At 31.8% G+C, this 13,699-nt stretch overlaps 2 protein-coding genes across 3 annotated transcripts in view; one reads left to right on the forward strand and one right to left on the reverse strand.

The window, feature by feature from the left end:
• Positions 9,880-11,924, forward strand: LOC105157325 (methylecgonone reductase-like). The gene is made up of 4 exons (XM_011073717.2): positions 9,880-10,211; positions 10,631-10,874; positions 10,978-11,157; positions 11,336-11,924. Exons 1-4 carry the CDS (start codon positions 9,892-9,894, stop codon positions 11,558-11,560), a joined length of 969 nt encoding a protein of 322 aa, XP_011072019.1. The 5' UTR covers positions 9,880-9,891; the 3' UTR covers positions 11,561-11,924.
• The window catches only part of LOC105157326, a 3,899-nt gene continuing 1,916 nt past the window's right edge, over positions 11,717-13,699 (reverse strand). For both annotated transcript variants that reach the window (XM_011073719.2, XM_020692283.1), the window contains 7 exons: positions 13,356-13,506; positions 13,227-13,265; positions 13,076-13,150; positions 12,899-12,958; positions 12,363-12,427; positions 12,141-12,231; positions 11,717-11,920 (listed from right to left, as the gene is read on the reverse strand). In XM_011073719.2, coding sequence (XP_011072021.1) covers positions 11,876-11,920; positions 12,141-12,231; positions 12,363-12,427; positions 12,899-12,958; positions 13,076-13,150; positions 13,227-13,265; positions 13,356-13,506 — 526 coding nt within the window. In that variant the 3' untranslated portion in view covers positions 11,717-11,875. The remainder of the gene's footprint in view (positions 11,921-12,140; positions 12,232-12,362; positions 12,428-12,898; positions 12,959-13,075; positions 13,151-13,226; positions 13,266-13,355; positions 13,507-13,699) is intronic.

The raw sequence follows: 13,699 nt of genomic DNA on the forward strand, positions 1-13,699 counted from the left end.
GTACTACAAACAGGTGCATGATATGACTTTTCTCTTCTTCATATTCTTTTTTACAATTTTTCTCTTCTTTTGTTATTCTCGTGGGAATTTGCAACCGGCTGTTCCGGTCATCCCCATTGAAACCTAATAATTATATTTTTTGGTTTCTTAATAAAAACAATTTTATATAGGTATTGTCACTATTAAACTATAACAATCGTTATTGTGGCAAAATAAAAAATTATAATTTTTTAATTACCTCAAATAATTATTTTATTGCTAATATGCATTAAGAATAAATAAATAAATAAATTATCTAAACCTCAAAAATCAAAAGAAAAAGTAAGTGATAGTTACACCTAGAGGTGTAATTGAGTCGAGCTCGACTTTTATTGGTATGGCTCGAGTTCGAGCTAGAGCTAAATTTTATCATTATTATTGTTATTTTTGTTATTATTATATTAAATAACGAGAATCACCAAATTTTTACATAAATTTATAAGTAATAAAATAGATTGTATAATACAACTGTGTTATAAATATACTAAAATATAGTATGATATTTTAATTTATTGTTATAAATATAAACTACTAATTAGTTCATTAGTAATATAATTAGTAAAATATAACAAAAAAATTCATACTAAATAATTTAAAATTATAGAGAAGTATCCATTGTTTGGGAATAATGCAATTGAAATACATAAAAATAATTTATAATTGAAATTAATATATGTTCACAATCTGCAATAAGTTTATGGCAAAATATCACTTTTGGTCCCACTAGAGGGTCCTTCTCACTTTTAGTCTCACGCTTTACGTGTTCAATACCTTTAGTCTCAAAATCCTATTTTTTTAACAGTAATGGTCCTGTTCTGTTAACAACTAACGAAAACGGCACGTGACTTGCTGGCCAAGAAAACAGTCTACTAGGCTTGTGTTCAGATTTGGAGGAAAATAAAGGCGCCAAAAATATTTTTTTTTGCTATTTATACATCTAAATAACCTACAAACACCACATAACATTTTCATCTTTTTTCTCGTAGACCAAAAGATGTCACAAACATCTCAAAAATCTTCAAATATTAAATGATATTGTCACAAAGCTGCTCATTTGATATTCTTATATATTACTAGATGACCTTTTAGCAATGGTCAATTATGTGTAAAAGGACTAATGGATATGCCTTTTTTACAAGTAATTGTAGTTTATGTTGTGTTTAAATGTGTAAGCATAAATTCTGAAAATAATAAAAATGAAAACTAAAATTGCACAAAAGCACTAAATTGCAAAAAGACAGAAATATACTCAAATGCACTTATTTTGATCATTAATGAAATGTGTTGTAAAGTGCAACTTTGCATGCTTAAAATCTGCCAAATACTACTACTTTACAAACCCAAAAAATGTGCCAAAAGTTTTACAGTAACTAACAACATTTTGTTCCTTAAAACTTCACAAATTTTCCTTGCCAATGCAAGCCAAAAACCTGCTGCTATACAAGCTAAAAACTGCCGCCAACAGAATTCAAAAATCTGTTGCTATACAAGCCAAAAGACTTACTGCCAATGCATCTCATTTTGCCTTCTTAGCTATTTTCTTCTTCTTCTTTATAGTTGTGTCCAATGCGGCACTTAAGTTTGTCATTGTGACAAAATTCTTTCCTCCTTTTGTGAGACAAGGGACTCCACTAACTGAAGATTGGCTCACCTTTGAGCATTGTGTAAAGTTGTGGAGCATGTGTTCACTTGTCTACAAAAAATCAGCATAATGAGATGAATATGGATTAAGAAAAATGAGTTTGATGAGATGAACATCAAATAATTTTTACCATTCCAATGGTATTTGACTGAGAAGTTGCAACATGGACCACATGCCTTTGTTCTCAGAAATCGAACACAACAACATCGAGGGACAACATACGCAACACACAAAAAACAACATTGCTTTCTATTTCTGAGGATAAAACTGAAAACAACAACATTCTCAGAAACCAAAAGTATGTCTCAGAAACAACATACACAACAACATATAAACAAAAACAAACCCATTTTTTTACAAAACAACAATACAAACAACTGCAAGTTGACAAAAAAACAAACCCAAACTGGAAAATCTTATTTCTCGTAAAACAATTCGCAAGTTTACTAACTATATTTCTCGTACTTAGGGTCTGAAAAATCGACGAGCACTTGGTGCCTCAATCTCATGTTCCTTCTACCGCTCTTGCTCCAAAAACTGGGATGATTTTATTTTGTGGATTTGGAGAAAAGGGATTTGGGGGATTAAGGATTTAGGGATTTTATTTTGTGTATTTGGGGAAAAGGGGGAGAGTTTTTTTTCCATTTGAAAAGGCCCAATGTGACTTACCAGTTGACTTATCCTGCTATTTACCAGCTGACTAACGGCACGTGACTGTTTCCGTTAGTTGTTAACAAAACAGGATCATTACTGCTAAAAAAATAGGATTTTGGGACTAAAAATATTGAACACGTAAAGCGTGAGACCAAAAGTGAGAAGGGCCATATCTAGTGGGACCAAAAGTGATATTTTGCCTAAGTTTATATATTTATAAATGTTAGTATTACATTGATGTAACTATCATCTTATATTGTTGAACAACATGGGTTAATTGGGTCATCAAAATTCAGATCAAATCGTTAAAATATGATCAAACTTACAAAAAAATATATTTGGTAAAGTTTTAAACTTACTGGATATACAAATGTCGAGATATCTTACTCGAAATATCAGAGTAATCATTCAAGATGGTGTATCATTGAATCGACCATGTGATTTTCAATCATATCGTTTGATATGATTTAATGGGTACAGTCTTATATATATTTGAATTTGGTATGAATCGCGTACCCGAATTTTAAGATATTGTAATTATTGATTAAACTTTTTGATCTCATTATATATATAATAAAAATAATTAAAATTATTCAACCATCATCATTATTATTATTACTATCATTATTTTTAGATTAATTTATAGGAATCACTAAGTTTCGACATAAATTTATAAGCAATAAAAAAGATTGCATAATGCAAGTATGTATCTTGATATAAATATAAAACTCATAAATATATATGCATAATGCAAGCATGTAACTTGACATAAATATAAAACTCATAAATATATAAAAAAAATCATAAGTGAATTACTTGTCAATTTAAAATATAACATAAAGTTTATATGTGTGATATTAAATAATTATTTTATTAAAAATATTATAATTTACTAAGTTGTTGATTAAATTTATTTTTGTATAAAAATTAAATATATAAATAGAAGTACCATAATTTCAAAATAAAATATATGATATTGATTAATAATTATAATATACGGTCAATTTTGAGTATAAAATTGATAAATTATTGAATATAAAATTAAATATATAAAATTTTAAAAATAAAAAAATAGAAAAAGCTCACGAGTCTGATGTATGATGCATCTTGTAATTAAATCAGGGAAGAAACAGGTAACCGGTTAAGGCAGTAAATGCAGGGGAGCCGACAGATTCCTTCGCCTGCTACGTGGCAAAACACGTGACAGTTCTCGTGCAAATTTAGCTCACGAGATTCATCTGATTATCTGCCGCACCTTAAAATATACTGAGGCCTGATAGCGTCACGCCCACGTGCGCAGAAAACTCCCCAAATATCTTCTACGTGGCGCATGACTATTCGACCTTGACGTAAAATAAACGCTTTAGCACTGCATCCCCTGCTTTAGCTTAATAGTAAAGCAATACAAGTATTATTAATGAAAACGGACAATGGTGGGGTGGCCCCACCTTTAATTATCACATACACAATGGAACGCCTCTTCTGCTACTTGCATTAATTATAAATATTTTTTATTATTTTAAAAATTAAAATATTTTATAATTTTCAGAAAAGTATTTGTAATTTATCGAATTGTGAGGAGTATTTATAATTATAGTAAATCTCAGAGAAGCTCGTTGTAATTTTCTCTAAATAATACACAATCGATTGTGAATAATTTAAATTTTTATTATATTTATTTGATTAAATTAAATAAATAATCCAAATTAATAATATGAATTAAAGTATATATATATATATATATAAAGTCATGTGAAGCATGATGTGGATATCATAAAATATGAACTAATTAAAAAGGGTCCAATTTAGTGGTCCTCCAAGTTTTTAAAATAGTGGACTTTAATTAGTCAAAAAGATACATCACCTTTATTTAAAATAAAATACATATATAGTCATATTAAATATATATTATTATTATTATACTTATTTATATTAATATTGGTTTTTTTAACATCTTTATCTAAACATGGGTGGCTCAATTACATTAATACATAACAAATATCAAATATTAGGTATAATAAAATTAAATATTTTTATAAAAAGAAAATTAAAATATTATTAGGTTCAACTTTTTAATACACTTTTTTATACACCTCGCGAATCTAATGCCTCACAAGGGACAAATTAAAAATTTAATAATTGTAGATTTATTTTAACAAAATAATAATTCCCTAATTAAACTTTGTAAGATTCCACTATTAGGTTTACATAATTAATTTTCAATAAGCATAGGCAAGATGCATGCACGTAATTTCAATAATATAATATTCATAAGCAGACTTCGATCTCCATTATGATCAAATTATATGTCGACGTACTTAAAAAATTACCTATCGCAATCTTTTTTCTACGATTTATCCACTTATTTTAAATTTTTTTAATAATAATGGTAATAAAATGCTATAATTCATGGGGATGAAATAAACAATAATGTTATTAAATGAATACATCAATTTTGAAAGGTATAAATTGATGCAAACAAGGCAATATTGAAAGGGTGAGAGGGACGTGCATGTGGGAGAAAAAGATAAGAAGGCATGTGATTGGAGGATCAAAAATTAAATAAATAAATAAAAGAATTGCAGAATTGGTCCCCATTCTCGGCCAGCGAAAGTAGGGCCCCAAAATTTTGTGATTATTATATTTTGAACCACAGAACTCTGGCGTCACTTCTTGCGTGGAATTCTTCTTTAGGCTTCGTACGTGCCGCTCGTTCTGATATTTTAATATTTTTTTTATTTAATTCGATTTCATTTTAGTATTTTATTTAGATAAATATATATATCAGTTTATCCAAATCCATTATATTATCTGGTTTGGAACTTGTTTGTCTGCCACATTTTCTGCTTTTTTTCCCAAGTCCACCATATTCACACACCAAGTCTAACTTTTAATAATTGGAATCTTTTATTATAAATTGATGTTTATTTTGTATTTTATTTGGTACACAAGCATTATATATGTAATTTTTTTTTTAACTATTAATGTTTATCGGAGTCCAACAGCATCAGAATAGTCGAAGGATCTTTAGAAGTATTTTAAAATCAAGAGAGGACTAATTTACAAAACAAGAGTCAGCATCTTATACTGAAGTCAATAAGTTGATCACCGAATAAATAATGGAAAAACTTAGAATAGCTTAAGAACAATGGTGCAGTAATTGAAGTGGAATGAATTGACGATCATTTGAAGTGCGAAAATATACAAAGAACTTGCTAAAAATCGAGAGAAAAGAGTATGTGGGATTGAGTGTTACTAGTTACCCCTATATATGTATGCGTGATGACCTCTATTTATAGGCTAGTTGAGAGCAAAACTCAGAACTGATTGCAATTTAATATATACATCGTTTGAAAGCTGCGTGAGTTAGGTAAACAAACAAAAAAAATGAATTGAAATTCTTAGTTATCTTGATGGAGATATGACTGTTTGAATGAGTCATGTCTAGTTAGTTTGGATTCTGCGGATTCTGTTTTACCTGTTGTTGCCAGGTTGACTGTTATAAATCTTACCCAAAGTATCAGGAATATGTATGACGTAATATCTATGTTGTCTATTGAGTTATTATGTTGTGTTGGATTTATTCTTAGGCGTGCTAGGTTAGTACAAATATAAATATTATAGGCGTGTTACCTTGCTCATGGGCTAATAATGTCAGACCTATTAGATTGACTCATTTCCAGTATTTCTGGGATCTTGAAAAATGGTTGACCGGCATCAAGAACATAGATAATTAAGGTTGATGGGTAAAACCCACTTTATGCACGAGATATCTAAAATACCCTTAATGAAGGGCAATTTAGTCAATTATACACCTTAGATCTGCGTCTCCATAATAAGGCGGGTCGAACTAACCCAGACCCGGACCCGAATCCTACTTGAAGACCCCCACACAAGAACCGTCCGATTGAGGACGAGGGCTAGTAAGATAACGCCATGTGGCCCATGCAATAGTATCCACATGGGCCCTATAAATATCGCAAGACGTCATATTTCGAGGTAACTGAATCATTGACTTTTCGACCTACTACTTCTAATCGCACATTTTTACCTTGATCACACTAACTTGAGCATCGGAGGGTCGTTTTCAGAAACACACCCGACGAGCTTCACATTCTTGTTTCATTCTCAAGAACCCGATACTCGATCTTGGCGGAGTTAGCAATTAGCCGAAAGATCAACCTAGGTCGCTTAATTCAAGCAGGATCAAAGGTTGATTTTATATTAATAATTTATATATTAGAAAAACTATGAGATGGAATATAATTTAAATACTAAGTCATTTTTTAAATGATTCTAACTTCGATTTGTTTTGCACTTTTTTTCTTTTAGTTTCAAATATCCTCAACTTTCAGTTTTACATTATTGTTTAACTTATAATTATTTTTTTCAATTTATTCTCTCTAGAAAAGCAGTAGTTTTTGCTAATATCCCCTAAATGAGCAAATTAGCAACATCTACTTCTTGTCCTTAAACAATTGATTTAATATACTTTGCCACCTTATCAAAATGTTAGGGTTTTTGTGTTGAAATTTTGAGGTATTTATACTGTTATAAAAGAAAATTATGTTATTGTATCAATTTTTAAATATTTAAATTTATCTTTTAACTCATTCATAATCTTCAATAAAATTTGGTCATAACAGTGATTAAATTTTTTTAATGAATTTACTAAAATACCCCTCAAACTTCTTCAACTTCCGACACTTTTACAATTTTGAAGTCATTAATCCACGATTAATAATGAACTTATCAATAAAAATATTAATTATTTATAAATTTTTAATATTTTTGCAAACACATCAAATTGAATGACAATCAAAATAGGGTTTCGAATTTCAATAAATTTATCATATAGAATTGAATTAAAAGTAATAATATAATGTCAAACAAACACAATAAATAAATAAATAAATAAAAAATAGTAACACATGATGAACATTTAAAGAGATTGAAGGCATTTTTTGGTCAACCCAAAATATTAATACACCGTACATAAATAGAGAGGCAATTCAAAGATTCCACGCAACCTACCTAAGCAAATTTGCGTACAATTAATTAATTAATTAATTAGTATAGCAATCATTTCATCCCATGTGACTGTGTACCATATTTTATATAGGATTTCAAGAAATTATGTATGTTAAGTCAAAATTTTCATTTCATTACAGATGGATTATCATCATTATATCATAATATATATGTTGGATTTTTTTGGCCTATGCCCCAACCCACCAAAAGCCCTTACTTGGATGGCAGCCCACTTGCTATCCGACACATTATCCAACACGGCCCACAAACCCGACCCTTCTTCTACTTAACCCTATTCTTCTATTTTTTTTAGCCGGTGTCTCTTCATCTCCCTCTTTTCTCTCTCTGGTTTTATTCTCCTCGCGTTTTCGATGTTCTTGGAAATCTCTCACTATCTCACCTCTTTGTCTCTCTGATCTCTGTCTTCTATTTATATATTTTGGTTTCCTATGGTTTCTGTATTATATACAGAACGACAATAATAAAAATCTTTTTTTGTGAAATACTTTGTAAGAATATTTTCTATGTGGAAAGAAATTTTTTAGTGGATTTCTGAGTAATTCTAAGTTAAGCTTAAATTGTGCTTTGTGGGTCTTTGTGTTTTGGTGGCTTTGTAGGTTTTGCAATCGTGAGGGTTGCTGGCCGGTGCTGGCGGTTGGGCCTCCTTTTGGCGAATTTGACTTACTTTACCGCTTTTCATATTGTGTATTTTTATATGTTAATATTTCTTTATCCATTAATCTGTAAATTATTGTATAAGGATTTTTTAAACCCACCATTATCTCTATAATAGTTTTTTAGGGCTTTGATTTGGACTCGTCACTGTGGGATAAATTCCCAACAATACACATGGATCAAAGTGATGAGACTTTTGGCGGGTTGGATTAGCGTCAGTCCATGATACACTTAGATATAAAATCACAAGTTGTATGTTTTTAATGAAATTACAATAAATATATATATATATAATATTTAACTATAATTAATTAATATAGTTAATTATTAAATAGTAATAGACTCATAGCAAATAACTATTGATCATGACCGCACAATTGTTGTGACAAATAATTTTTTCATGGCTCTCAGTTGTGACAAATAATTTTTTCAAAGTGAAAAAGAGAATTTTTTTTAATCAATTATATTTAATTATAATTTTCAGTCATAACCATTAATATTATAGTCAATAATGATATTTTTTTCTAGTGGATTCCATCATAATTAGCTCATAATACATATTTGTGGGTTCATAAAATGGTGAATTTTGGATTGCAACAACAATATGATGTTTACTTAGATATTCATAATCATATTGTTTAGAGTTAAATTTGTTTACTAGAATATAATAACCATAAAGATTTGGAGGTGATATTACCTTTTTAGCCATAAATAAGATAGTTCAGTAGGCTATCTGAATTTTTGAGTAGCTATTTTAGCTGTTCGATCCCGATTCAAATATTATTGGTCGGATACTCGATGATTTTTTTTTTAATTTTTATTTTAAATCTTTTTTATTCTTTTAAATTAGTTTCTATCCTATCAAATTAACGATCATAATACCCTTCGCGACAGTTCATTGACAAATATTTATATACTATCTAGGATTCATCATTGTTAAATTATACTACTTCTGTTGCTTCTTGCAAGTGTGGAACAAAGTGTTTGTCGCACTTAACCAATTAATTCACCATTTTAAGTACTTACAAACCCTCTTTTATGAGAGCCATTGAAAAATAAACTTGAATTCTAAGTGCAAGATGCAGAACGATAACAACATGATAAAAAGCTAATATAATATTTAAAATAATAAAAATTTATTTCAATATTATACATATATATAAATATGATTTTCACCAAAATTCGAATTGCATTTTTTATTTTAAATTTAGAAAAAATACAAGCAACTCCCTTGTGATATTGCAAATGAGCAAATTACCCCCTTATGAAAAAATAAATAGCGATTTACTTCCCTGTATTTTTTAAATTACAACAATTTACCCTCTATGATTTTTAAAAATGAAACAATTTACCTCCCTATATAAGGAGGTAAATTGCTTCATTTTAAAAAGTATAGGGGGTAAATTGCTATATTTTTTTCATAAAGGGGTAATGTGCTCATTTTCAATATCACAGGAGGATAAATTGCTATTCGCCCTTTTAAATTTCATTGTATCTTCTAATTTATTTAACATATACATACATAACAATGCCGCTATTTATTACAATTTAAAAAGAAAAAATCATACACATCATACGTATACATATTTAATAAAGTAAAATATATAGTATAATTTGAAATAAAAAATTCAATTGGTAGGGTAGTAAGCTAGCCGGCTAAATTCAAGCTTCGAAATTTTCAAAAGAACCTGTCCTAAGAAAGTGTATATGGTATTCGGACACAATGGAGTACATGATAATAGATGTCCATAAAATCAACCTAATTTATTTTCAAGAATTAATTATGTCTCTATATATAGACATAAACGTTGCTGATTATTACAAGAAACATACAAGAATTCAGTATTTTGATGGAGAAATCATTGCTGGCCCCCGAAATACTCTTGAATTCCGGCCACAAAATGCCATCTCTAGCTTTAGGAACTGCGACATATCCCATGCCAACACCCCACCAGCTCACCTCCATCCTCATTGACGCCATCGCCGCCGGCTACCGCCACATTGACACCGCTGCCTCCTACGGCACTGAGGAGACCGTTGGACAGGCCGTGGCAGCTGCAGTGGAGCGTGGCCTCATTGGTAGCCGCAATGAGGTTTTTGTTACGTCAAAGTTGTCAACAAAAGACACTCATCGTGACCTCGTCTTGCCTGCCCTTAAGGAAACACTTCGGTAACTATTGCTTTGTTTGATTTTTTTTTTAAAAATTTTTTTTAGATAGGAATATAAGAATAAATATGCATGTTTGATTTTGTTGTGTATATCTCTGAATATGGTAAGGTTTTAGGGTGTTAAATGTTTAAGTTAGTGAAGCCGTAAGGAAAATAATGTGTGCTTGTAAAAGTAATTAAGATAGCCAAAATTATACTTGGGTATGAAGGGCTAGTATTTATAAATATGTCTGAACTGTACAATTACACATGTGCTGTTGTTACAAAAATGACCAAGTGATCATTGTACGTTCAAGTCGGAAGGAATCGTATGAGAATGCCGTTCGTGATGTTTTTGGTTGTCGTTTGAACAACTAAAAAATGAAACCAAACGGAGACTAGGTTTGTTTGACATGGAAGTGTTGTATGTGTGATTTGTAGGAAGCTGGGGATGGATTACGTGGATCTGTACCTTGTGCACTGGCCAATAAGGATAAAGCAAAGTGCTGACCCTTTCAATCTGAGAGAAGAAGACATGCTTGAATTTGATGCAAAGGGAGTTTGGGAGGGGATGGAAGAGTGTTGCAGATTGGGTTTGGTTAAGTCAATTGGTGTGAGCAACTTCAGCTGTGCAAAACTCTCAAAGCTCTTGGAGTTTGCCTCCATCCCACCAGCAGTCAACCAGGTGTGTGTGTGTGTGTGTGTGTGTCTGTGTAGAGACAATGGGTGATAACTAACATTATTGTTGTACTAGATCAAATGTGTGTGTGTAATGAATTTTATTATAGGTTGAGATGAATGTGGGATGGCAACAACAGAAAATGTTGGAGTATTGCAAGGAGAAGAGGATTCATGTATGTGCATGGTCGCCTCTTGCAGCAAATGGTGCTATTTGGGGTTCCCTTGCTGTCATGGACAGTCCAATTCTCAAAGAAATTGCAGCTGCTAAAAACAAGACCATAGCTCAGGTGATATATTTCATCACGTATATGCGGATGACCTTATCCTAGTATGTCAAAAAATTATGAACATAGGGAAAAATTGGTGTAGAAACCACATAAAATCTGTGTGTTCTTGCATCGATTACTTCATTACAACCTTGATATAAGACAAGTTTCTTGATGACTTGTTTTAACTCTGTGGAAGGTGGCATTGAGATGGATACATGAGCAGGGAGGAACTCCTATAGTAAAGAGTTTCAACAAGGAGAGGATGAAACAAAACCTTCAAATTTTCGACTGGGAACTCACTGTTGATGAACTCTGCAAGATTCAGAAGGTTCCTCAGGCTAAAGGGTTTAGAGGAGAAAGATTTGTTTTCCCAGAGGGGCAATACAAATCACTGGAACAACTCTGGGATGGAGAAATATAGCAAGAATATCACTTTCTGTACAAGTTTTCTTGCTCTTGGTCCAATCTAAATCAGATTTTGATAAGGAAAAGTATTGGTGGAACGGCTGAACATCCACGGAGATTGAGTATGTTATATTTCCAGAAACAATCAACTTTCAAAACCAAGAACAGCAACTCGCGAAATCTGTATGCTGACACTTTCATATAGAGGTTCAAAAAGTTTATGTACAATCAGAGGTTATCTTTACAGAGTTTCCATTGACGTGATTCTTTTCCACAAATAATCAATCGCTAACAAGAAATGCCTCTAATCAAGTTGAGAACACCGATCTTCTCACATAATATCTGATGCTGTTTTGTGAGAGCGATAGATTCGAATCTGAGGCAAATGAAGTTGCAATGACAAAAAGGAAACATATTTTAGAGAAAATTAGGAGAAGAGTGATTATATGGGATTGATTCAAGTTTGTAAATTTTAACTTGAAAGAAGAGAGATGATATTCAAGTGCATTACTATGACCATCGTGCAAAAATTGATAAGGTAGGTGACTCAAAAACAAACAGCTAGTGAATTACAGAACTGTATATCATTCCATTACCTGAGCAAAAGCATATATGGCTCGCAAGATCCTGGCGTAATCTGTTCCAAGCATTTGAATGACAACATCTGCTAACAAGGTACCCCACATCCTGCATAAGACAAGATCAGAGATGGTGAAGTTCACTACTCTGAGAGAATAGACAAGACGATGCAGAGTATTGACACCTCTGACACATGAACATCAATAAACGTTGACTTCAAAGCAAAGCAGAGTCCTTACATTGGACCAAGTAACTGAGTCACGCTCCTAAGCCCCAGATACCGAGTGGCAGCAGCTTTTAGACCCTGTCAAGTGTATTTGGTGTGAGGAAAACCTTCATAGCAACATTTGAACAAATTCAGCAGCTATGAACCATATGGAAGTAACTATCTTCCAAATCCAAACTTGAAATGTTCTTCACACTGAAACTAAAGTTATAAGTAGGAGAACGGAAGCTGCTTTTCTGATGGCCTGCTCAGGCATCTCAATTCTTTTCTCCTAGTATTATTTTTGGATGTTGAGTTGGGAAGTGTCGAGTTAGATATAGTTAATAAGCACAAAAGGATGCTCCTGTATATGTGTATGGAGGGCGAGTGAAGAAATTTAAGGAACAAAATGTCTTCAAAAATTAAGAATAGCGGCTGCTTGTATAAAAATATGAGCATGGTGAACATCATTGTTCTGAAAGATATGCACCAATAAACTGAAAGACAAAACTGATATTGAAGCAACCATATCGTTTAAGGAAATAAAATAGAAGGACCCAACAAAAAGACCTGTCTAGCAGCCAGCAATGCCACTCCCGATTCCAGGTTGATAGTTGCTAACTGTCCACCCTGGAAATGAAAATACTAGATTTCAGAAGGCCCACATGAGGAAAGCCATGCCAAGTTACAGTTTTATGTTCTAGCCTTTAAAAATTACGATCTAAGTACAAGAATATGATTGAGGACCTTCCTAATAAGTTCTTTCTTCATCTGATATTTTGCAGCTTCTGTAATCATCTTTCCTGATAATCTCCCTCCTAACTGAAACAACTTGGGGACTGCATCAGCATGAAAATTAAAAACCAGATTTCAAGATAAATCAAGGATTATCTCTTACCGATTCCAACAATTTCTCCAATGTAAGCATCCCACCTCCCTTAAGTACAAAGAGTCAGTTAATAAATAACTCAAGTGAACCCAACAGAGAGGAAGAAAGGAAAAGGTTCTCAAATGAAAACCACAAAACCTTCAAAACCATTGAGCGTAGATCCGCCGCTCCAATCCCTAGAGCTGCAAGCTTTTGTACCTTCCACTGGCTGAGTCCCAGTTCTAGGTTATTGGACCCATCAGAATTCTTTGAGTTGCCCTTAGAGCTTGAAGAACTTCCTGGTTCTTCACTATGGAAAGTAATAACAGTAAACATCAAGAAAACATATTCTTGAGTATACTAAGCAATGGCTTGTCTTACTTCTGATGTGCATATTCAGGCACTCAGAATAACATTTAAAACAAGAAAAACACATTTCGATCTTTATCTGGCACTGGTTCTACAGAATACTTCTCTTGATAATGCATTACTCATCGCGCTGG

Source organism: Sesamum indicum, linkage group LG3, assembly GCF_000512975.1.
Source record: "Sesamum indicum cultivar Zhongzhi No. 13 linkage group LG3, S_indicum_v1.0, whole genome shotgun sequence".
Classification (NCBI taxonomy): domain Eukaryota; kingdom Viridiplantae; phylum Streptophyta; class Magnoliopsida; order Lamiales; family Pedaliaceae; genus Sesamum; species Sesamum indicum.